We start from the raw sequence: 25,909 nt of genomic DNA, 5'->3' as shown, positions 1-25,909 counted from the left end.
GCCATGTTGACTGTTCACACCTAATGACAAACCATGGGTTCTTGGCCTGTTTGCTATAATGTCTGAACCAAGCACTCTGGGTTGTTGAGAGAGAAAGAATTCTGAGTTTTAACCCATGATTTGTTCTTGGGTTAAAACTCAGGTGTGTTTGTCCCTCAACAACCCAGAGTACGGGGTTCAGACATTGCAGCGAACAATCCAGGAATGGGGCATTCCTGGGTTGTTTGCTAAATTGGATGCAAAGCAGACGTGGTGAAAAGGCGGGAGGCGGCATGCTCCCTTGTGTGTGGCCCCAACCAACTATGGGTTAAACAACCCATGGGATGCTGCTATGTGTGAATCAGGTCATAGCAGGGGCTAGGCTAGCCTCTCTTGGGAGTGTACATGCAGGTCTTCCATAGCTGACATTAGGAATGTATATTTTGTACTCACTGGAAAGCAGAAGCGCTTTCCGCTCTTGCAAAAGTATGCTTGTGTCCTTGTGAAAATATTTGAGAAGAAGTGGCTCTCAAGGTCCCCTTCCCCACCAGGCTACCATCGGCGTGGCTGCAATCAATAAAAGCTAATAAAAGAAGCACCCCATGATGCTAAGCAAGGACACCAGGCCCTCCCATTCCTCAGATTATGTGATGAACTAGAAATCTGGGGTTGTGGCACTCAGACAGTTAGACTGCTTCATGTTAGATGGTGTGGGAAAGAGACAGTTGCTATTTATTTGCACTGTTTAAACACCTATGCCAGCTGTGGGAAGTCTGATTTAAAAACTGACAAGGCCTTGCAAATCATCTTTGAAATAAAACACCCTTTCTTGAACCCAAAGAGGGAAAAAGTCAATTTAGCAACATCTCAAAAAACCCAAACAAACGTACAAATCGCATGACACAGCTATTTTCAAAGGGTCCCATCACAAAATATTTCATATCTCTTGGGCTGGCATAATGGGTTGGGCCAAGGATATAAGCATTATTCCATCCATCTAATATAATTTGCTCCGGTAGTGCAACAAGTCAAAAGCCACTGCCTGACCTTCTGTGAAATGGGGTAGAAAGGGCAAATTGTAAAGGTGAAGGGAAAAGGGCAAATTAAACATGCTGGGGAGTCAAGATGAATTCAAACGGGTCTCTCTGGAAAGTTATCAGTCACTGCTACTGCATGCGGACAAGAAGGGACGTATCGCTTATGCTCAGGAGATTTAGACTGGGGCATGCATCAGGAATGAAAGGAATTGAAAGCAACTGATTAGGAGGTATAGCTTCTTTCTCCTATCTCAACACTTCCTTGCAATTCCCAGAAGAAAATGATCCCTGGGAACCCGCTGTAAAGATTAGGCTAAGGGACCGGTACAGGGAGGAGCCTTGCCTTATCTCACGACTGGGGCCATATTAGGGAGCAAGATTGGAAAAGTCATCTGCCTGAGACCCTGAAGAGCTTCTGCTAGTCAGGACAGACTTTACTGGATAAGACCGGTCTGATTCAATGGCTGCGTTCGCACATAACTCTAAGTCAGCCATGCTGGCTTAATAAACCACAATGTGAATCAGCAGATTGCTGGGGCATGCAGCCCATTTGCTGCTACATTTCTGCAAGTAGGTAAACCAACCAGAAAGGCGACACCTTTGTCCGAACTCACACACGGGAGCATAAACCAGCTTTAAACCAAGGTTTGTTGTTGGCATATGAATCCTTACTTGTTTGGGTGCAATAAACCATAATTTCTGGATTTAAATGGAATATAAAGGGATCCCCTTTTTGGTTTGTTTACTTGCTCATGTGAAGGGAGAAGTGAATTAGCTTTGTGAACAAGCATTGTGGTTTATAAAGTCAAGATACCTGGCTTAATGTTATGTGCAAACACAGCTAACGTAGGGCAGTTCCTGAAATCTTACCATCCAGGATTCCTCTAGAACTCCAGCTAGGAGCAGATGTACCAAAGCTCCCCTCCCCTTCCTCTAAAGGGGCAGCAAGTACAGCCTCCACCTCCAATTTAAGCAGTACCCAGACTAGTACAAGTCCTTGCTTAAAATGAACAAGTGATTCCTACGGCTCATCAACATACCACATTTTGCTGTTCTGTAATCTAACCCCCTGTGCCATAGCTACATTCCTTGCTCTGAATTAACACACTGTGTATGCTTTTGCTCCAATCCCCATTTCCTCCTCTCTAACATGGAGCCTTCTAAGGAGATGGTTGCTTTTATCCAATCAGGAGTTTGGGATCAGTACTGCTTATCAACAGAGGACAAAGGAAGGTATGGGAGTTGAAACAGGCCATAACTAGTGATCTGAGCACTGATTAGAACTTTTGAAAGAATACAAAGGCTATATTGGTACCCCACTGCTGCCCTTTCCCCAGTGTGTACATCTATTTCCCCACCACCACCAAAAAAAATGGGACCATGAGAGGCGATGGTTATGTCTCACTGACATCCATAAAGTTACCACCCAAACTTGGAAATGCTCATCTAACTCAGAGCTAAGTCAGAGTTCTGTACTTGAGGAGTCATGCGGAACCATAGACAGGCCTGAGACAGAAAACCTCGTGACGTCTGTCTACTTGCCCAGCAGGGAGTCAGGAAAAGCAATCTCCCAAGCCTTACCAACTGAATGATGTTGGATACACTCAGCCAGTTTGCCTGCTTGATATTCTCTCCTCCTTCCACCAGTCCCTCGTAACCCTGCAAAGAGGAAAGACAGCAATGTGAAGGCACCGCTGCATCAGGAAAGCTTGTGCCATGTTCCATTAAAATTAATATACTACATAGGGAGTGGCACCAGGGTCCCTTAAAAACATATACAAAATACTCTTCCCCACCTTTTAAAAGCTACTATGCACCAAAGGGCTACAAGAGGCAGAACACAGAACAAGACGCACCACCCTCCAACGCCTCTGCCTCCATCCTCCCCTGTTGCTTCTCTACAAGATTGCCACTACACACAAGCAGACGATACAATGGGAAGCTCTTGGATATAAAAGCAAGACCACTGGAAAAACTTAACAACATGCATTACAAAGACAGTTACTCAATACATTGTAACATTTCTGCAATACTGCACTTGATCTTGACTATTGAAAGCAAAGGGTTTTACAAGCCCACAACTGGATTTCTTGGGAGGCCTGCTGAACAGCAAGATGCTCATGAGGAAAACTACTTAATTGAAACAGTTCAGCAAACAGGTAACCTGTTATCAGGAATGGGGGACCTGTGGTCATTGGACTATAACTCCCATTATCCTTGGCCATTGGGCATGCTGGCTGAGGCTGATGAGTATGAGTTCAACAATATCTGGAGGCCATCCATGTTTAGCTGAACCTGAACAGTTTGGTCTTTGCCTCTGTAAATTGTGATAAGCAGTTGAACAATCAGAGCAGCATTTATTGTGGACTTACAGACAGAAGTTATCACAAGAACGAAGATGTTTTTGTCTGTTTAACTGATCATTGCCATTCCTTAAACTTTCCTATGAAGATTATACTAACGGACCACTGGGTTTGATAAGATTAACCAGTGACTTAGCTGTTGCATTACTGCAGGCATATTACAAGGTACTCAACATTTGTTGTTTATAAAACATGTTGTTAAGTTCTTATGCTACAATTACTTTTGCGTGTCAAAGAACTTTTTCAATTGCCTGTTTTTGTGGAGTAGTGATATTTAGTTCTAACTTGATCGTCGTGCCATCACGTGCCCTTTTTAGTTGCCCCATATTCCTTGGGTGCAGGCTGCCAATAATTCCATGCTCTGTGCTCTTCTTGCGATTCATGTGAACGTTGGCAGCAATCACATTTTCCAGTTCATAAGTTCATTAGTAACAATGGATAGATGCCCATTGCAAATACAATATTAGGCAAGCTTTGCAGTTTCAAAGCTGTAATTCATGTTTTGATGGTGATTATCCCTAGCAAGTGTGTGAGAGAATACACAGATATGTCATTGAAATACATATACAGTATGTCTCAAAGTGAAATGGAACTAACAGATAGCCCCAAACGGAAGGAGCCACAAACAAGCTTAGTGGAAGAGAGCAGAACTCTGCTGGAACAGATGACTGGCTGTCAACATATCATGCAGCCCTTTGAGTTGCAAAAGTTGATTAGTGAAGCCTTCTCCAACCCGGCACCCTCTAGACGTATTTCACTACATCCCGCAGTAACCCATACTGATTGGGGGAATGCTGGGAGATTTAGTTCAACACAAGTGAAAGGACCCATGATGGAGAAGGCAGAATTAGCGCTTCAACGGATTTCCAAACCTTTGTTCTTTCCCTTACATGAAAACAAGTACATGCTACTGCCTTTAAATTTTTACAAGTATTCCAATAAAAATTCCTACATAATATAACATTTCAATTACATTAAGCGGCTTTAATTCTCCCACTCAAATATTTCAGGTCAAATACTTGTGATGCACAGGAATAAAATATTAACATGGGGTACTTTTTTACTTCTTTTTATTTTACTTGCATTTCCATGAATGTGCTAAATTAGGTCACCCTCTATGGCACCAGAAAATGTTCTGATGCAAACTGATTTTTTTCTGAGGCAAATGACCCTATTCCAATTAGCCTGATTTGCATAGGAAATTTTTCCAATTCAAAATTTTCCAGAAAACCAACATCACGAATCATTGTGACACGGTTACACCCGGGAAAATTGGTTTACTGCATGAGTAATCTGGCTTCAAATGTGTTGTGTCATGCTAGATTCTAGATTCCTGGTTTCACTTAAAAATATTAAGGAAGTTCCTTAATCCCAAAGGGTAATGGGAAACATTTTTAAAAAGGTGACAACAATGGTCGAGATCCAGATGGCCATGTGCACTTGGTTCATATGCACATCCATTGATTTTTGTTTCTGATTAACTAGTCTAGAAACTGTCCCCTGGATTCCCAAATAAGTCCTTTAAATTCCCCCCACAAAACAGTTTAATGGTACTGATTCTGCTTGTGCAAAATGTGCAGAATTAATCTTCCCAGGTGGTAGATTTTGGGGGTACAGCAAAGGCTGTGATGCAATCAGTCGTAGTTATTAATTTCACATCCTTGTTGGGGCAGTTTCTGAGCACCGACCTTCATAGAAAGAGTCTGATGCTGTCACCACATTAACACAACCCAGGCCCACTAGGGGAGGGGCCGCAGCTCAGTATATGCTTTGCATACAGAAGGTCGTAAGTTCAGTCTCCAGTATCTCCAGGTAGGGCTAGGAAAGAATCCTGCCTGAAACCCTTGAGAGATGCTGACAGTCAGTGTTGACAATATTGGGCTAGATGGACCAATGATCTGACTCAGTAGAACGTAGCTTCCAATGTTCCTGTGTTCCACTTTGGACATTACTCTGTACTATCTTCTCTCCAGGTATGGAGGAGAATAAAGTTCATGCCTTCCTGCTATACCCTCCAGGCATGCCAGACCAACCTCTGACACTCGGCCTTCAGATGCCCACGAAGTTTGAATACGGTATATATGCATAAAATCCAATGTGGATCAGTCTGACCCACACAGCCAACCCCAAAAATCTGGGAATTCACCTTGTGATTTGGGCCTTCAAACCATTGGACTATATGCTTGAGCACCTTGTGCAAACATCACAGCTCTGCATGTCCAGACTTGGACATGTGTGCCCAGCAGGTAGGGTAGAAAGGTGTCATCTCACTCTCCCACCACACAGAGGAAGAAAAGGAACAGTATCGACCAAACTTGATTCTACTTCAGTTATCACACCCTCACAGTCTCCCAAACACAACTATACCAATAACCACCAGGAAGGGGGGGAAGCATTTTGAGAGAGTTGGGGGAGAAATTGAACCTCATAGATCAGGAACACTTTAGCTCCAATATATATCCCCATACGAGTGACGGCTCGAACAGCTGCATTCATACCTGGAGAGAGAGAACGCAAGGTAAGCAATGGCCCCAGTATGAGCCAAATCTAAACAAAGAACCAGTCCATATGAGTTGTACAAGACACAGGCTGCAATTCTACAAACACTTACTAGAGAGTGAACCCCATTGAACATGGTGGGATTTACATCTGAGTAAATGTGTATATAGGATTGCTTTGTTAAGAGTGCTCAGGATAACATAAGTGACATCCTTGCAAACAAAGGCTAATACACACAAAAAAGAAGACAAAAAACAAACATAAAGGTATGAGGAAGAAAGCAATATGCATGAAACCCCACAGAAATGACATAACATACCTGGGAATGGATGCGTAAAAGATTTGTCCGACTCATTCAACATGTATGCATTTATTTATTTCATTTTAGCTACTAAAAGAAAATGCCAAAGACAGTGTAGCATCTCTCCCCAATTTGGCAGAATTACTGAGGAAGAATTACTGAGGAAGAGGCAACCATGTGCCAAATGGAAACAATCTTTTAACTTAAAAAAAACCATTAAAAATTAATAAAGACATTCATCTGACTTTTGCAAAAACAGCGGGTATGTGCTTGCTGAGTGAGAGGTGAAAAGAGGGAAGAAATTTTCCAGCCATTCCAGTTCCAGAGATGTCTTGATTAGAAAGAAAGCAACAGCGTCCAGAATCTGTGGCAGAGTTGCAATGAGAAAAGAGATATCCACTGGGGAGCCAGGCTTTGTTAACATCTGGCCTCAACATGATGCAGTGAAACTTGAGAGGAATAGTAACGCATTTTCAAAACAATGTCATATGCTCTGTCTTAATTCTTCATCATAACAGTGAATCTTGTTCCAAAGAATTTAAATCACCCCATCCCCATAACTCTGCATCATACAGGATGTGGGCGATAACTTTTCCTACAAGAATCTTGTAATGTAGTGCCTTTCTTAAGTGTCCAAATCATTTCACATATGTTATCTGCATAAGTCTAAAAACCTTGCAGGGAAAACTCCTATTATTGCAAATTAGAGGTTGTGGGGGTGAGGTTAATGCTAAGGACTAGCAGCTTGCTGAAGGCTACTCAATAAGTAAATGTCTGAACTATGACCTGAACAGTGAATTTCCATTTTAATATATTATGACCTTTGCTAATGAAAACCACATTCAGCACCGTTTCAGTTTCTGATACCAAGACCGTGCCCTTTGATTCTGGTGATCCTGCTTTCTTCTGTGCAGAGACACTAGAAGCCTCATGTTTCCCCCTCTAAGTACGGTTTTCTCTCTTTGATCTGACAAAAGAAGGCTTATTGGAAGCCGGGAGATTTGACAGATGTTTCCCCTCACAGGCCTCTTCCTCCTTTACATAAACAGTAAAGCCATAGTTCTGCAGGATGCTTCTTTTTCTTAGTTCATCTGGTTATTGACTCTCATTTGTCCTTGACCGGGTGAAAGCAGCCAGTCTCTCTCTCATGGCCCTTTCCCATCATTCTTTTGTTCTCAACTTATTTCTCCTCCTCCTCTGGTTTACTCTTCAGAAACCAATTCTCCCCCTCTTCTCTTGCTTAGCTTCCCTCTCCCTCCACTTCCTATAGCGGATGCGCTTCCAGCTTCTAAACTGGGATCCACTGGCAGACCTCTGAGTAATGTGCACTATGGGGGCTTCCAGCCAACGGCTCCTAGTCAAAAGGGCCATGTGCACCCAGTCCGTCTTTCCCTCTTAAAGTGGTTTTTTGTGGTAAGGAAAAAGGCGGAAAAAGTGGTGGGGAAACACGGCAGGATGCAAGTGGAAGACGGCAACATCGTCTGGACCGCACATAAAATTCTTTGAACGAGGCAGGGTGATTGCGCAATGAAAGCCTCATCCGGAAGCACACAAGGCTGCTAAAATCAAGAACGCTTTGGCAGGGAAACAGAGGTAGATTTGTCTGCAAAATGACTTGCGTGCAAACCTTGGTTCTGGTATTCAAAACAAATTCCCAGGTTGGGCTCAGGAAAGCAGCTCTCCCGGTTCTCAGGTACAGACCCTTTCCCAGCCCTGTTCCCCAAGATCAGTTTTAACTGTAGAGTGTGGGGATCGAACCTTCAGTATGGAAGGCACTTGGTCAGGTACTAAGCTATGGTCCCCTTCATTTGCAATTTCTTTAGTCCAAAGTTCCACTACATTGTTCTTCCTGCCTTCCTCTCGCCCCCAGCCAATCTCAATTGGGTTCCAATTTCCTCAATCTGTACCAAACTCTAAAACAGCCTTCACTAACCTGCTGCCTCCCAGACATGTTGGAGTACAACTACCACGGCCAGTACAGCTATTGGCGATGGTGGCTGGGGATGAGGGGTTTGTAGTCCAACAGTGCGGGAGAGCACCAAGATGAGGAAGGCTGCTCCAAAAGGTTATACAGTGGGAATCATCTGCATTGTACAGTAGTTGCTAATACTCACAATCTTTAGTCTGGGGTCTGAAATTGCCACATTTCTGGAGAGTAAATAGCAGTCTACTAACCACAAGGTGTAGAGCACAATCATCAAGTAAGAGACCAGCTTGACGAGCAGGTAATCTCTACATAGTCTAGAATAAACCCTTATGTGCCAAATCACACCAAAATCTTCACAGTTAATCCAATAAAGAAGGCGAGCCTACCTTTACTGTTATTAGAACACAAATCTATTCAGGTAGTTCCAAGCAAAATGGCAGATCAGTTTCCAAAATGTTTTAGTCCCCTGGCTGCAACACAAGAGCCCTATTAACAGTATTTGAATTCCAGTAAAATCAGTAAAGGTGCCACCCTATGCATGTTTAGACAGAAATAAGTCCTACAACTCCCAGCATTCCCCAACCAGCCTTACTGATGAGGAATTGCTGGGAGTTGTAAGACTGTTTTTTTCTGTTTAAGTGCATGTTGGATTAAATACAAAGGGGTGATGGGGTTAGGGTGGGGTGGGGGTGGAATGAAGTGTGCCTGAGTTCTGCTTAATGGCATATAACTGCACAATGAATGTTATTAGTTTCAAAGAGCTTTTAAGACACAACTTTATCCACCTGGTTTCACATCGTTGCTGCAGTACCAAGAGGAAACCATTTCATTTACCTTCTTAAACTTTGGTTTTATATTGTTTAAACTTACAAGAATATATTCAATGTTAGTCCTGCTTAGAAGAGACCCTTTGGAATGAGGAACTTCAGCCCCATTCAGTTCAGTTGGTCTACTCTAAGTAGGACTAACATCGGAAACAACACAAGATTTTTATATTATGTTTTATTGAGTAATTGTATTTTATGGCTGTAAGATTTGTAAGTGAACTGTCCAGAGGGCTTCAGCTACTGGGCAGTATACGTCAAGGTTACTTGTAAAAGTTGAAAAATTGCCATAAAGCCCCAATGTAACTGTTTATTTGGAAGTAAATTCAGTGGATTTTAATAGAGCTTGTTCCCATATACATTTGCTTGGGATCACAGCCACAGGTACCTGCTGATATGGCAATGAAGGCACCAAATGCAGTTGCCCTGATGCAATGAAGCCATTGACCATGTGGAACACTTGTTACATGGGATCTTGCTGCATGCAAAAGAAAAGGGAAGATCCAAACCAATGCAGGTTCCAACTGCATGTGGAAAACCACCAGATCATTCTGCATGGGTGGGGGTGCTTTACCTCCAAGCGTCCACTGAAATGGCCACAACCTCAGATGGGCGATTATCCTCTAATAACAGTAGCAGGGTTTGCCACTCTGTATTTAGATCCAAATTGCTATCTTGCCTCTGATCTATATGACTGCTGTCTGTAGGTTAAAATTCCTAGGTTCTTCATGTAAAACAACTGGCAAGCCACATTTCTTGGCATGTGATCCATCTCTGGTTCAGGGCAAATGTTGAAACACAATACCTAATTATTGAACTAATTTGTTGGATTGAGGAATATTTTGCATAAGCGACCCCTGAATGCTGTTAAAGTGATACCAAAACAATAAGGCAAGGTAGAGCAAAAATGGATCCAGAGTAAGCTGAGATTTAACCTGATGTCGCAAGATCCTCTCACACCCACCAACGTTATTGTGTTAAAACTTACTGGTTACGCAACACTTTTTACCCCACTTTTCTTCCACTAGGACAACGATACCCGACCTGGTCCTCTCCAAATGTGTTGGACTTCAACTCTGGAGGGCACCAGGTTGAAGAAAGCTGCACTATGACAACTGAAAGTGGCTACTTAAGAATTGACCTGATTCACACAACACGCCAACCCACCATGGGTTATCATGTTGTCAAAATGCAGTGCTTTTTCTGCCAGGTGGGTTATCGTGTTGTCTGATCACAGCATGTTTTCTGCAGGGTGGTTTATTTTTCTTGAATACGCCACCTTGAGAACGCTTGGCTTGTTTTTGGGTTGTTTACAAGCAACCCTGCAGAAAACGCACTGCATTCAGACAAAATACTAACCCACAGTTCAACAACAACCCACACTGAGTGGGTTAGCATTTTGTGTGAATCCAGTGTTTGTTGTTTCTTTCTTTGTTTCTAGACAAAAACATAAAGCACCAAAACCATTGGAAAGGACAGCTGCTCAAAATGAATCTCTGAATCCAGAAAGCCACAGAATCCCTTTTGCATTCTGTGGAGCTGCTCTTCCCAACTATATGAGATGTTATGGTTGGATGGAAGCCTGCATCAGGTTGCACACATGGAAGGTAAATACGTGCAATTTTTTTTTAAAAAAAGTATGGCTTTTAAGTCAGTTGTTAAATATTTGGTTTAGATGTATTAGAGCACATGCAATAATTTAACTGATTAGAGGCAGCAACTGCAACTGGCCATCTGTCTAGTACCATCTGTCTCATTGTCATCGTGCTGCACTTTGTTCTTAGGCCATATCAGCTACAAAATTCTGCCGTGCTTCCATTCATTTCTCTCTGTGTGGGGAAAGCTTCCAGAGAGAGGCTTGGTTTCCTGCAGTATGTCACAGTCATTCCAGAAACCATTGAATCAAGCCTCCAGCATACAATATATTCCTCAAAACCCTCTTTCCAGTAAAAAAAACCCCAACCAACCAGATATTTCTATCAGTGAGTGTAGAAAAAGATGAAGCATCTGCTAAAACAGGGGTGATGAACTTCAGGCCTGCAGGCCAAATCTGTCCTGGTTGGGCTTCCCCAAATCCCCTCCCTTCCCCTTCCCCAATCCCCTTTCCCCCCAACTACCAGTTGCTTGCACAGCTTTTGTGCAGTATTTTTCCTATTCTAATGGTTGAAATGCCTCACCTAAGGCTTAATTACTGGCAGTAGCAGCAAGTATTTCTGGTATTTTGGGCCCCACTCCCTGCTGGAATGTGGCCCCAGAGCTTCTCCAAATGGAATTTGGCCTTTGGGCTGAAAGAGCAACACACCTGTGCTGAAAGGTAAAGGGGATCTGGGTGAAGCCTTCAGAGGGTGGACCGTTTTCAGAGCTACCCATCACTGCCTATACTGTAGGGTTGGCTGCATTGCATTATGTAATCTTATGCTTTATGTTGCGGGGGAGGAGAGAATCACTTAAACTAGGTTGGACAAAATCATACACAAAATGGATGTTTGTACAAAATGGACAACTGCGGAAAATGTGTCACAGTTAGGACATGGCAGAGATGGTACATAAGCACACACACGTTAAGGAATGAACACAGCCCTGTAAATAAGTCCACAAAAGTTACTAGCCTGCAATATATTTACTACCCTGTTAAAAAGCTAGTAACCTGCATTTCCATGCTGGTGGTTGAGAAAGGGAAGTTCTCTCCTTTGTGGTCAGCATGGAAACTCAGGCTACTAGTTTCTCCCTCATGCCAGGGGGAAAATGCCTTTTACCAAGTGGGCTGCTGAGGAGGGATGGAGGGATCCATTCTTTCTCCAGCAGCTCGCACACTCACCTTCATGGAATTCCTTGTCATTTATAGTGTTCAGGGCAGTTAACAGATATAAAGCTAAATGAACATCTGTTAATTTGGGAAATTTATCAGATTAGTTGCACATGCATTGTTGTCAAACGTTTGCAACTTTGGAGAACTGAAGTTTGGAAGATCTCTTATGTTTTAGGATTGGGTGGTTTTTTGTGTGCAAATGATATTAGTGATTTTGCAGTGCCTGGGATGCTGCTATCATCATCCAAAGTAAGTCACTCTTATTTAAAGAAAGCTCAAATAGCATTTCTTGATAAGAATCTTACTTTTCATGTTAGCCAGATGAATTGAAAGGACCTCATTCTTCTCAGTTAGTTGAAAAATATCCTATTGCCCAAATTTATGAATTTATCATGTATACTCTTTGAGCCAAATTAATCAATCTTATCTTGAATTTATTCTTCTGTGCTCTTTCAGCACATAGTCCTTAAAAGAATTCCTACATTCAGCAGAACACACTGTTAACTAATCTTTAACTGTAGCCGTAAACTAATTTACAGCAGGGGAAACAAACAGTCTGTGGGTTTATTATATAGCTAAATATTAAACCACAGAGAAACCACACATTAGAACATAATTCCCTTTCTATGGTTTTGTGCTCTGACATCACAATTGCAGCTATGGACCACAAAAGGGAGTAGAAAATAGTATGACTTTGTGATTTGCTTGATCATCATTCTAGAAAATATACAGAAGCACTGGAATCTGAACCTAGATCTCTCAATTCTGAGGCCAAAGCTCTGCCCATTGGGTCCAACTGTCATCAATATCCACATGGATTCCAGACTGCAACTGGAGCCAAAGTTTTAAACTGGGAGAAAATAACCTCTTGGTCCACTAGTTTCAACTAGGGGTGTGCACGGACCCCCCACTCCGCTTCACTTTAAGATCCGCCATTTTCGGATCGGCCCGCTTCGCCCCGCCCCCACTCCACCTGTGCCCACTCCACTCCGCTAGGAGCTCCGGATCCGGATCGGAGCTCCGGTCCCCCTCCATAGGGGGGGTTACCGGGCCCTGCCGCCATCGCCGCCCATGCAGCGACGGCGGCAGAGCCCGGTAAGGAGGAGGGGGCCCTTACTTGCCTCCGTCCGTGGTCCGTCGCCGTCTTCAATTGAGCCCGTGGTTCCACCAGGAAGTCTGGGCCGCAAGTGCGGCCCAGACTTCCTGCTGGAACCACGGGCTCAATTGGAGACGCTGATGGACCGCGGACGGAGGCAGGTAAGGGAGAGGAGGGCGGGGGGGGTTACCGGGCCCTGCCGCCATCGCCGCCCATGCGGCGACGGCAGCAGAGCCCGGTAAGGGACCAAGGGGGAGGGGGGCCTTACTTGCCTCCGTCCGCGGTCCTTCACCATCTCCAATTGAGCCCGTGGTTCCAGCAGGAAGTCTGGGCCGCAGGAAGTCTGGGCCGCGGACGGAGGCAGGTAAGGGAGAGGAGGGCGGGGGGCGTTACCGGGCCCTGCTGCTGTCGCCGCATGGGCGACAGCGACAGCGGCAGGGCCCGGTAAACCCCACTTACCTTTCCGGCGGAGCTCCGGATCGAGGCGAAGGATCCGCCTTCACCTCGATCCTCTTCGCCATGCTCCGCCGGCCCCCCAATCCTCTTCGCCTCCGCCTTAAGGGCAGGCGAAGCCCCCCGCTCCGCTCCTGCTTCTCCGGTCCGATTAGAAGTGGAGCACATCCCTAGTTTCAACTATACTTGTTTAGGCTAAGATGGCTGCAGAATCACTCACAGAACAATTTAGGAATTCAATCTAGATTATATATGAAGGCTGGCATTCTTTGTATCTCAATATGGTTATGTGTAGTGCAGTCCTAAAGTTTTAGCACATAGGGTAGTTTAAGCATACTGTCTCTCATTCAGGACTCTGCTCCTGAGAGTGGCATTGTCAGGAACCCCAGGGCTGACAAACGATCCAAAGGACTGGGAAAGATGTTTAGACAGAGGATGGAGAGCCATCTGACAGGGATGTTGCATATCCTGCACCGAGTGGGGAGTTGGACTAGATGATCCCAAGTCCTTGCCAATTCTATGACCCAATGCTGCAACAGTGCCACCATTCTCAATTTGCTTGGAGTAGGCAAGAAATAATTTTCAGTTTGTGCACAGCTTACTTTCTTGATTGAGAAGGCACATTTAGGTTGCAATCCTATGCATGCTTAATCAAAAAAACCATGGCTGGTTGGGGCATGCTGGGAATTGTAGGTCTTTTTTCCTGACTAAACATGCATAGGATTGTTTCCTAAGACACTCAAAAGTCTAGACGTGGTACTCCTGCCATCCCTAGGCAAGAGAAAAATGAGTATGGTTTAGACCACAATGTACAATCCAGGTGAACATGCTGCTTTACTTCCTACCTTAGGGGAAAACATGGGCAGTTCCCTGATGGCAAGTGTAGAATGGGAGGCTTACCTATACCTGAAAGCTGGTTTCTACTGGGAGTTGCTTTGGGAAGAGGCTTATTATGCATTTACTTCTCTAAGAGGTTGCCACAAGCCCCGATTAGGCACGCTGGTCTACAAGCCTGCCTCAAAATCACAGCAGAGATGTACTAACTCTTCCACACTAAACAGATCACATCTTTAACTGGTTTAAGTTAGGATAGTTCCACTGAAGGTGCACACATCTATTTCCAGCTTAGCAGCTGGGTCCAGTTCCCACCACTGGAACGTGTTTATGTCATATGCAAAACATGAATAATCTCAACAGTACAGATTAGAAGCCAAGCCATGCAAAAGACAAGGGAGTAATTAGTGTGACTAAAGGGCAACAAAATATTTTCCAACTAATTGCTGATGAGGGAATCTGATAGTATCTGAAGCATGTAATCCATCAGTAAGAGAGGGGAACGGTTCCAAGGGCACCTAACAAGGAATATTAGATAATATATGCTGCAGTAATGTATGATACTTCACAGGCAAGGTCTGTGTCAGAGTATTTTTGACCCTAAATTGGACATACTATTTCAACACAAATGACTACAGAGTCTATGAAAGAGGAAACAAAGGCAAAGAGAAAGCTGTGTAAGGGTGAAAAGTTGCTCCATAATGAAAGAGACACAGACTGGGAATGAACCGACTGTCTTTACCATGGCACATTTTAAGTTTCTTTGTTTTTAAAAAATATTCCAATGTAGATCAAAACCATTTTACTGCTGAAATGGCTGGGAAAATTAAAACTGCAATTTAGAAGGGTGACAGAATATATCATTAGACAACATTATAACATACAACCAAGAGCTGAATGTACAGTCTTATTTTTTATTTTCCTTGACCTGTGAGAGTTTGTATATAATTACACTAACAAGTAAACTAGTTTTGACATTCAATAATTACGAACAAAATTATGAAAAATACTATCCATCTATCTGCTTGATTATAATGGAGAAGACTCAGTAAGTTATTTATTGTATGTATGAAATCATGGAAAATCTGTCTCCCCGCCATGTTATACAGATCCAAAGGCAGCTCATCCCCTAAAGGACTAAGCACATTGATCTGGCAAGAATAGCTGTAGGTCTATCTAGTCCTAATCAGTTTCTTTGATGGTCACAGCCGGACCATCTAATCTGTTATCACACATGACCCAGACAAGTTCACAAGAAAACAACATTAAAGCACTAATGATGCAGGGAAATCTACACTTCTACAGATGCAACTGTCAATAAAGAAATTAGCCCAGTTATACCAGAACAGTTAACTGCAAATATTACTGTTACTGAAGCATAGGTAAAGTGCCATTGTAGCTTGCTAAAGAATGACGAAGAATGACAGCAGAATGACGAAGGCTAGTCCAGGCCCCTAGAGACGTATGGGCATTCGAAACGGATGGGAAATGAAAGAATGTTGACTCCATACTGACATATCCTAGTTATTTCATAATGATTTTATTGATTTATGTAACAAATATATCAATAATATAAGAACATAAGAAGAGCCATGCTGGATCTAGTCCAGCACTTTGTTCACATAGTGGTCAACCAGCTGTCAACCAGGAACTCACAAGTAGGATAGCATCCTACTGCCCATGTTCCACAGCAACTAGTATATATATGTTTACTGCCTCTGATACTAGAAATAAATACTCATGAAGTAACCTGGCTATGTCAGTGTGGAGTCCATTTCCCATTCATTACATGACTTCATTACAATTTTATTGATTTGTTACTTTTATATCTCGACTTTCCTCCAAGGACCCCAAGAAGACATACGTTATCTTCTTCCTCTCCATTTTATCTTTGCAACCCTGTGAGATAGGTTAGGCTGAGAGTCAAGGGCTTTCTAGAAGTCCTCCTAAATTAGCATGCAAAATATCTGCAAGCCAGCTTTCTTTCCATGGAATGAGCAGTAAATGTATTTTGTACCCAATGGCTCTATTACCCCTCTCCACCTGTACCTAACCTGAAAGTAATAATGTTTATCACTTCATGCTCAAAGCACTTTCCATACATTTCCTCAGTAAATCCTGATAACGTCCCTGCAAATTAGGTCAGTATTGTTGCCATGTTGCAGGTGGATCATCTGCCTATAACCAGCAAGTGAGGTCACATCATGACTGAGGTGAACAGAGGATGGATATTTCCCTGCTTGCACTCTTTGCCATGAAGGCCATCTTTCCCAACCTGGTGCCCTCCAGATATTTGGACTACAGCTCCCAGAATTCCAGTCCATTGGGCATGCTGGCTGGAGCTGATGGGAGTTGTAATCCAAAACTTCTGAAGAGCACCAGGTTGGGGAAGGCTTCACTAGTATGCAAAGATATTTATTATTACTGCTTTTATGTCCCACCTTTTTTCCTCTTCCAAAAAGCTCAAGGCAATGTACATGATCTTCTCCTCTCCATTTTATCCTCACAGCAACCCTGTGAGGTAGGCTAGGCTAAGAGTTAGTGACTAGCCCAAAGTCACCCAGTGAGATTCATGGCTGAATGGGGACTAGAACTCGGATTTTCCAAGTCCCATTCCTACACTCCAACCACTACACCACACAGGCAAATGACACCCAGTCCTCCTTCCCTCTTCATCTCAGACACGTAGGACCTGCTTGTGTCTAATCAACAGCGCAAAGGCAATGTACGCTTCACCTATTCTAAACCTGAGTTCTAACACCGCAAATAGGCTCCAGGGCCCAAGACACGAGCAGAGCAGCCTCAGACAGCTGGAGAGAAGCATGCAGGCGCACACCCATCCCCCAAGGCCTCCTCTTAACGCGCTGGGGAAATGGCTCTTTGACTGGAGGCGCCCGCCCGCTGAATGGCTGCTTCTGGGGACGGGTCCTCATGGAAGGCGGGCTTGCGATCAGTTTCTCCGGTATCGATTGAGCCGCCCCCTCCCCTCTCCGCCCCAGCTTTCCATTGCTCAGGCCTATCTTGACCCTGTCCTTCCTAGCCGTGCTCGGCTGCACGTTCCACCTGACAGCACGTGACCTGGGTCTGGAGTGCAGGAACGCGCCCACCTTCTTGAAGGGCGGGAGGAGGAGAGGGAGGGAGGAAGGGCGGCTGGCTGGCTGGCGTGCCCGTCTCTTGCTTCCTCCCCTCCCCTCTCCTCCCTCAGACTGACCTTGTGCATCGCCTCCGCTGGTGAGGACAGCCAGAGCCAGGCCGGCGCCCGCCATGCGCAGCTTCTCCAGGTCCAGCCCCACCGAGCCCAGCCCGGTTCCTGCCATTGCTCCGGCTGTGTCCAAGGCGCAGAGACCCACAGAGAATGACAAGCAGCAGCACCCGGACCCTGGTTCCTTTTAGCCCCACCCCCGGCAGCCCTCCACCGCTGGCTCCGCCCACAGGGGCGGGGCTACCTGCTTGGCGCAGCCGCCAAGCACCGGGCACAGAATCCCTGCGGCAGGTTAGGTCTCTTGCGGTGCGCTCCAGCTGATGGAGGAGGCGGGCACGATGAAAGTACTGCTGCTTATCTGCAAGAGGCTGGTTCTCCGTAGGAGACCTGCGAAACTGCCTTTATACCACTGCCTGGGCAGCCTCCGACGGGGTTGGGGTGGCAGTGCGGCGCCCTGCAGTCCGTGAGAACGTCAAAAGAGCCCTGCTGGTCCAGACCAAAGGTCCCCTCAGGCTCCCCCGAGTTCTGCATCCTGTTTCCCACGGCGACCGTCCAGCTGCTTCTACGGAGCTGAGAAGCAGAGCGTGAAGGGCACAGCGCTCCCAGACTGCAGCCATCCCCAGCCTGGCTGGGGATGATGGAATTTGCAACCCATCCAGTAGAGGCTGGTGGTTCCGATGTCAGTGGGGCAGTGAATCCCCTCCGGGTTTCATTCAGAACTCTGAAGGAGCTATCCAAGCAGCAAAGCATGATGACAGCCTGCTTAAGGTTTAACAGTTTGGACAGCGCCTTTAAAGTTCTGACTGAAACCCGGAGCGGATTCACCAGCCGACTGGCATCAAAGCCACCAGCCTCCACTGAGTCCAACAGATCTGGAGGACGCCAGGTTGGGGAAAGCAGCCCTGCTACTGTGACGTCCCAGCAAATAGTATCCAGCGATTGCTCCTTCTAAAGCTTTGGTCTCAGTATCATAACGAATAGCCACTGATAGCCTTCTCCTCCTGTAGTTTTGTCTCCATTTCGCTATCTACTGTGGCAGTGAAATTTGTACATTGGATTGGATCCAGACTTAGTCATTCAAGCCTCTGGCAATAGAATTAAACCTGTAGACTGCCAAGTTTGAATTCCTCAACAGGTTTAATTCTGTTGCCAGAGACTTGAATTGGGATATCACTCCACATCTGTTAATTCGCTTACCTAGTGCCAGGATGTTTGTTTTCAGCAACACTTGTACTGTAAATGTTCACTGTTAATACTATCAACAAAGAGTCTTGTGGCACCTTAAAGATTAAAAAAAAATTCTCCTGGCATAAGCTTTCATACAACTTTATCTCTACAAACTGAGGCTGCAATCCTATACATGTTTAGACAGAAAAAAAGTCCAATTTCCAGTGTGCCCCAGCTAGTATGGGTGCCTGGAGGGATGCTGAGAATTGTAGGACTTTTTTTTGTCTAAATGTGCATGGAGTTGTTCCTTAAAACAAAGAATTATCATACAATGCAAAAGGCATTTTGGTATGCTTTTTTGCAGTGTATGGTAAGTGTATGTAGAGATAACATTTAATTATAAGACTTTTGGATTTTGTTTATTTTTACCAGTTAACTTATCCCAATTGATTAGTTGTTTTGCAGATTGAGTTGGGATACATTTCTTGCTTGAAATGGTGGGAAACATGTCCTTTTCAAAGTGTTAATGTTAACTGCTAATAATGCGATTGTCACCATCAGTACTTTATGCATTGGATTTCCTTCTGACTTCACTGTTTACAATTGCTTCCCCCTCCCACCCCCATACGTAGTGTATAAAAAACCTAAAACTTCCCATTGTACTCCATGCATCTGATGGACTATAGCCCACAAAAGCTAATGCCAGAATAAATATGTTGTTCTTTAAGGTGTCACAGGGTTTTGATCTGGATCCAACCCATTAATTATGTGTTGTCTCTACATCATGCATAGTTTCACAAATATCTGTCATGATAACACTTCTTCCTCCCCCTGCCCCTGAGTAGTTGCCTTTTTTCAAAACTTTTATCATGCAGTTTTCCCCGCCTCATTCACAGAATTTTACAGCGGCCCAGACAGCATCAACTTCAACTTATAACCCTCCCATGTTTTTGCACCATGTCTTCCATCCTTTTTCTTACCACAAAAGAAACCTATTACAGAAGGAAAGACGGAATAGCTGCACAGCGTTGTTTGATTTGTTATGCTGTCTGGAAGCACCCAGAGAAGCACCAAATGCTTTAGCTTTTCCTTGCAGGAAAAGTGCTTCAGCTCCTCTCCCATTTGGATTGCCTTGTTCTGCACCTTTTTCCAGCTCAATTTAATTGGGAGACAGTGACCGGGTTCACACAATCATGAAGGAGGAAATAAGCCACAGTGGCTTATTCACCCCAGCACGTGTTTATCACATGCCAGGGGGATTTGCATAATGACCCTCGGCAGCGTGGCCTGCTGTGTCATTTGAACTCAGCCAGGGTGGGTTGTTGCCATGGGTAACAAACCACTCAGAACCATGAGCTGTTGTAGGCCTCTGAGTGGCTTTTTCCTCATGGCAACATGCCACCCTGGCTGGGTTTGCACAACACAACAGACCCTGCTCCTGAAGGTAGTTATGCAGATCCTCCCAGCATGTGAGAGGCATGTGCTGTGGGGGCAGGGGGAATAAGCCACTGTGGCTTATTTCCCCTCTGCGATTGTGTGAACTGGGCCAATGACTGGGTTTTCACAATATGAGCGTGTTTAATAAGTCATGGTGGCTTGTTAGCTCATGTGCCAGCTGATTATCCTCATTACCTCCTCCAGGTGTGGGTAATTAACCCACTGTCTGTTGTAAGGCTGCTGGTTGGTTGACCACTCCAGCCACCCAGCCTTGCCAGGTTCAGATGTCAAGACAACCCAAGCCCAGTGAGGGTAAGTAGGGAAACCATCTGCCACGTGCAGAGTGGCTAAAAAGCTACTGTGGCTTATTAATCACCCCTTGTCTCATGCAAACTAACCCAGAGAGCGATTTCCTATTGAGCCAATATCCTAGGCAGGTATGGATTGGGATATGGCTTGAATGAAGCAGTTTTGAAAAGAAGCACACACAATGTATTGGGAAAGAACAAAAGTGCCCCATCCGCTCTCCTGTAGTACATTTCAGTTTGGATCAGGTTAAGGCCCAGTATTGTGTTCCCTGCATCTTTTCATTAGTATTTTAGTCAATTTTCATTTACGTCAGATTGACCACACTCTTTACATGAATCACAGTCTAGGAGACCTAGCAGCACTGACCTACTGAATGTTTTTGAAGAGTGGAAACATGTTTGTATACATAATGGTTGTATTCAAGAGGGTTGGGGAAGGAATTGACGAAAGCAGTGATGTGGAAGATTGGATGAATCTCTCCCTGTCTCTCCACATACACACGCACTAGTGCACACATAATGAAAGATTGGATGCAGATCTCTCTTTCTCAGAAAATGTAGGTTGTGGCTAAGAATGATGTGTGACTGCTATATCTATCCTAACTGTAAAAATAATAATTCCTCACCTATGACTGAAATTTCAGGGAAGTTGTTGATTTTGTTACTACCATGGCTCATTCATATACAATTGATTTCATTTCCTCAACTCTGGTCTCATTACCTGGGCCTTCTAATCAAAATTACTTCACTGGCTTCAGATAATTAGCTTCAGTCAGCTCACTCATGCCCAGCTTCAAGCAGCAGCCAAAAACTGCATTAAGAATCCAAGACTGCTAAACCAGGTTAGATGAAAATGTTGTTTTTTTAAAAAAAGAAAGAAAAGTTGATAGTTGGATGTTAAAACTGCACCTAAATCTCCAAATCACCTAATTATGCAGCCTTGTATATAACATGGGACAGGAGAAGGGCCATGCGTCTTAAACCTTTCATGACCTCGTAGAAGACATCATTGCAACAGCAGGAGCTGTTTATCATCTCCATCACCCTCTGGGACACCCTGACCAGATATGCAACTACATTCATCTACTGACCTCACTTGCCCAATAATCTCAGTTACAAGACACATAAGCTTTCATGTCAATATATCATTTTCAGAGAACGTAGGATTCCACCAGTTTTGGCCAGACGGGGATGGAACCCAAAATTCAAGGCACTTCTGAGCTTTTTGAAATGAAACGTATGTTTTCTTCTAGAAAATGGTTCTGACCTCAGTTATGGTGTTAGGTCTTTAGGGCATGGTACAATAACTCATTCGAAATCCCATCAGATGGAGCGGACTATGTAAACATGTATAGGGTTGCGCTATTATAGACTGATTTTAGAATCCTTTGAATTATTAACAGGAGCAGTAGTTTAGTCAGGAGGAGTCCATCAACACAAGAGAAGGGGCTGACATTTGCCCTAATACCTGATGTTTCCAGTGGAAAAGCAAATATGTACACCTGGAGAGGGGGGGAACACTCTAACTCATTCAACCTTAATCTGTACAGGTATTCAACAGTTGCTCTGCCCCACTATATCTAACCTACAATATTTAATCTAAGAAGCTCGTACTCTCATCAGACTGTCCTGAGTCTGGCTAAAGCGAAAGTTTTCTTTAAGCTATGTAAACATATATAGGATTGTGGGACTATTACCATAATTAGGGTTGTACTTAGAGATTGATTTTAAAATCCTTTGAATTATCAACATGATCAGTAGTTTAGTCGTAATCAGGAGGAGCCCTTCAACACAAGAGAAGCAGTTGTCATTTGACATGATCATTGTCTATTACCTGATATTTCCTGTGGAAAAGCAAATCTGTACAGGGGCCCACCACATGAAAACCAAGGAGGCACACACACACACACAAGCTTAAGTTAACCTATACAGGTGTCCAACAGTTGCTCTGCCCAACAAGACCCAACCCATTATATTTGATCTAAGAAACCTGTCCTGAGTCTGGGTAAAAACTAAAGTTTCCTAGCCTTGCTTGCTAAAAGGTTTACAGCAGGTTTACAGCAAAGGTTTTCTGCCAAACACACAAAGTCTATTTAATCAAATTTGGAGCCTGAATCACATAGGTGAGATTTCAGCTAACTGCCGGAAGGGGGTCGTCCTTCTTGTTCCCGCAAAATCTACTACCTTGAAAACATTGAATTTAGACACTGCTACTGATAGGATTAATCCAGGCTGCAGAGCAGGAGGTTTTTGTCCTAACTTTTGGAAGTGAGTTAGTATAAATATAGCTTGGTCAACACATTTCTTGGTTTTAAAAGTGCTCATGAAGGAAGATGCAAATAAGTTGTGAAACCTCATATCTTTTCAAATGTTCTATTAGCCTAGCTGGAGGCAAGATAGAGTGTATATAAGCTGAGATGACTTGTCACTTCACCTGGCATACGTCACATCATTCAGAGATCATGATTAGGTGCATCACGATTCATCTCTGGACTGACACCACTTCAGCTGTTTATATGCATAGAATTTTAGGATGTTTTTAAAATGTTTTTAGGATATTTTAAAAATGTATATTATGTTTTAATTCAGTTTTATGTATTTTATATTTTCTGTTGTTCCCCGCCTCGATCAAAATGGAGAGGCAGGTAAGAAATAAATTGTTGTTGTTGTTGTTATTGTTATTGTTGTATAATGGCACCCATAAGCTGCTTTTGTCCATGGAATGACTTCTGGACATATTTGTTCTCCTTCGCAAACTACTGAGAGTTACAAAGTTCTGGCTCCAGGCCACATAACCTGTTCCACACCAATTTCTCTGCTGTAGTTTGTCTGTCTCAGCACAGAAGCCCTGTGGGTTCCAGAGGTCTCTACAACCTAGAATATGGTGGACTCCCTTTTCCTCCCAAGGCATTGTTGCTGCTATGTGGGCGCATATTAATACAGTATGGCCTGTTTTCTATAATGCCATTCTGAGCCATGTACCAATGTATAGTGCTACAAAATAATAGGAGAATTGGAGGATATTTGCAAGGTCACATGGGCCGTTTCTAGAAAATGCGATTTCTCTCTCCCCCTCCCCCCCCCCCCACTTAGGGACATACATGCACACCTGAGCAGATTGAAAACTATGCAGTTATTTTGTGGGCGGTTTCTCTCCAGTTTCTTACAGTAGATTTACGGACATGAGAAAACTTCCCTGGACACCTCCCCCAAACATTCTAAACTTCATTGCCTTTGAAAGCAGAATGTGGCAAGAAAGAAAGACTGATTTAACTCTCTGTTTATCACTCCTCAAAAACAACTACACAGGTGCAGTTCTTTGCTGCAAATTAAACACCCTGTAGTTATTCAGATCTGAGGTTAATGGACATGTAAAAGTTGTGCCCCCCATGGCAAATAATAATGAATGACTATTCAGCCTGGTCAGCGATGGTTAGCAAGTGGAGGACATATGTCTATTTATTGCCCATAGGACCAGCCCTGTCCCCCTGCCCAAGGTGAAAATGTAAAGACGGGGAAGAAAAGTTGCCAGACTGGTTCTGCAGGCTGAAGTCAACCATAATAGTGTACTGCTTGTCCATACTGAAATCACTAGTGCAGAGGGACTAGGCATTCATGCTCAATGCAGGAATCCACCTGACAGAGTGGAACACACTGACAGAGGGTGTGAACAGCTGCCTCCTGAATGCCTCTAGTGTGGGAGATCCCATGACCTCCCTAGGTAATTGGTTCCATTGTTGTACTGCTCTAACAGTCAGGAAGTTTTTCCTGATGTCCAGCTGGAATCTGGCTTCCTGTAACTTGAACCCTTTATTCTGTGTCCTGCACTCTGAGATGATCGAGAAGAGATCCTAGCTCTCCTCTGTGTGACAACCTTTCAAGTTTTTGAAGAATGTTATCATGTTTTCCCTCTGTTTTGTCTTCTCAGGGCTAAGCATGCCTAGTTCTTTCAGTCTTTCCTCATAGGGCTTTGTTCTATCCTAATTCTAGAAAAGAGTATGCCAATGGCCATGCTGGCTGGTAATGGTGAGATTTGCAGGGGAATCACTAAATGAGCAATTTATAGCACACTCATGACTGGCCACTCCAAGAAGTTTGTGGGTTGATTTCATGATGTTGTAAACAAACAGGATGTCTCCTGCCCTTTCACCCAGCAATCCTGTGTTTTTATAACACAGAGATAATCCAATATCTATTTTATGATGGGTTTTTATTCCACCAGTAGGTAGTGCTGTTTCATTGTAACCTATGATTTTCAATGACATTCTCTTTTTGATTAAAAATCACTTTTGCTGTTTGTTGCCATCTGAAGGAGCTCATTTCGAATGTGAAAAGATCCAAGACCTGGTAAGAAAGCAGGTGTCCCCCCACACACACAATGTAGGGAACCTCACAGTCTAAGGCTGTAGCTAGATCTAAGGTTTATCCCAGGATCATCCCGGGTTTGTCCCTGCCTGAGCGCTGGATGCCCTGTGTGGCACTTAGATTAACAGGTTTGACCCCAGGACAATCCTGGGATAAACCTTAGGTCTAGCTATGGCCTAAGACATCTGGAGGGTACTAGGTTGGGGGAAGGCTACTCTAAAGGAAGAAGAAGACGAAGACAAGGGGAAGTAGGTGGCCCTAAGTTGTTTGTCTGCAGTTTTCTACAGCCCCACAATCACTTCTGCATATCATATTCTCCATACTGTCTATATGGTCAATGTGCTTTGGGAGAATGAGAATTTCACTTGCTCTTTCTGCATCCTTAAGGAAGGTGTGGTGTTAAGGCCAGCAAGCCTTAGCTTACAATTTCCCTGCTTTTCAGTGCCTGGTTGAAAGCCATGTAGCCTTAACTGTATATTTTGTAAACTGTAGATTTTTATATTGAATTTATTCAATATAAACCGCCCAGAGAGCTTCGACTGGGGGGCGGTATATAAATGTATTAAAATAAATAAATAAAATAAAAATATTAAGCATCCACCACCAGTCCAGGAATTGATGACCAGCCTGTCTCTTCCCATATTTGTAACTGAGAGACCATACTATTACAGCTGTTTGCTGGTAATTTCTTCATTTTGCTGGCTAATAGTCCATGATAGCTGGCTGATGGTGGAGCTAAACCTTAGGTCTGGTCCCCTAATAGCTGGGAATCTCTCAAGTTTTTTTGAATGAAATACCCACCAGAGATTGGAGAAGGTGACAAGCCTCCAGCTGAGAGGAGGAGGTTGCTTATATGTGAGCACGCCCACCCATGCATGTATGTAAAACAGGAATGGGCAGTTTGAGGTGAGGAAGATAATCATGAGTGGGTTGGTGAAACACTTTAGGGTACAGTATTGCGGTCTAGGGACTTGATATGTTCTAGGGGTTCTGCTGCCCTGGAGAAGTTCCTATTGCCTCCACTTGCATTGTTATAGACAAAGCAAGTATCACAGTTAATGTAAGACCCTCCGGCACTCTCTCCACAAAAGGAAATGAAACTAGTAGCATAGTGGAATGTCTCATAGCTCAGGGATGTAAAGGGTGTACAACAATAACAGTTACGCATTTGTACCTCAAAACGTTGTGTCAATTTCAAAAGTCAGCCATGACCTCAAAACACAGCTATGCCTGGGGCTCTGCTTTCTGTAGAAAACACTGTTTTTTCTTGTCCCCACTGCATTTAAATAGCATTTTGTTTAGATATAT

At 43.9% G+C, this 25,909-nt stretch overlaps 1 protein-coding gene across 2 annotated transcripts in view; it reads right to left on the bottom strand.

Annotated features, from left to right (window-relative positions):
* The window catches only part of PFKL (phosphofructokinase, liver type), a 51,638-nt gene extending 34,122 nt beyond the window's left edge, over nucleotides 1–17,516 (bottom strand). Inside the window, exons 1-3 of one of the 2 annotated variants that reach the window (XM_063132320.1) lie at nucleotides 17,334–17,516; nucleotides 5,804–5,877; nucleotides 2,598–2,675 (exon numbers count right to left, since the gene is read on the bottom strand). In XM_063132320.1, the coding sequence (XP_062988390.1) occupies nucleotides 2,598–2,675; nucleotides 5,804–5,877; nucleotides 17,334–17,439 (258 nt within the window). In that variant the 5' untranslated portion in view covers nucleotides 17,440–17,516. The remainder of the gene's footprint in view (nucleotides 1–2,597; nucleotides 2,676–5,803; nucleotides 5,878–17,333) is intronic. The other variant, XM_063132321.1, reaches the window with a different exon arrangement.
* Nucleotides 17,517–25,909: the final 8,393 nt, after the last annotated feature.

Source organism: Elgaria multicarinata, chromosome 8 (genome assembly GCF_023053635.1).
Source record: "Elgaria multicarinata webbii isolate HBS135686 ecotype San Diego chromosome 8, rElgMul1.1.pri, whole genome shotgun sequence".
Lineage (NCBI taxonomy): Eukaryota > Metazoa > Chordata > Lepidosauria > Squamata > Anguidae > Elgaria > Elgaria multicarinata.
The sequence above is the reverse complement of the archived record's forward strand: the minus strand, read 5'-3'. Positions and strand labels throughout refer to the sequence as shown.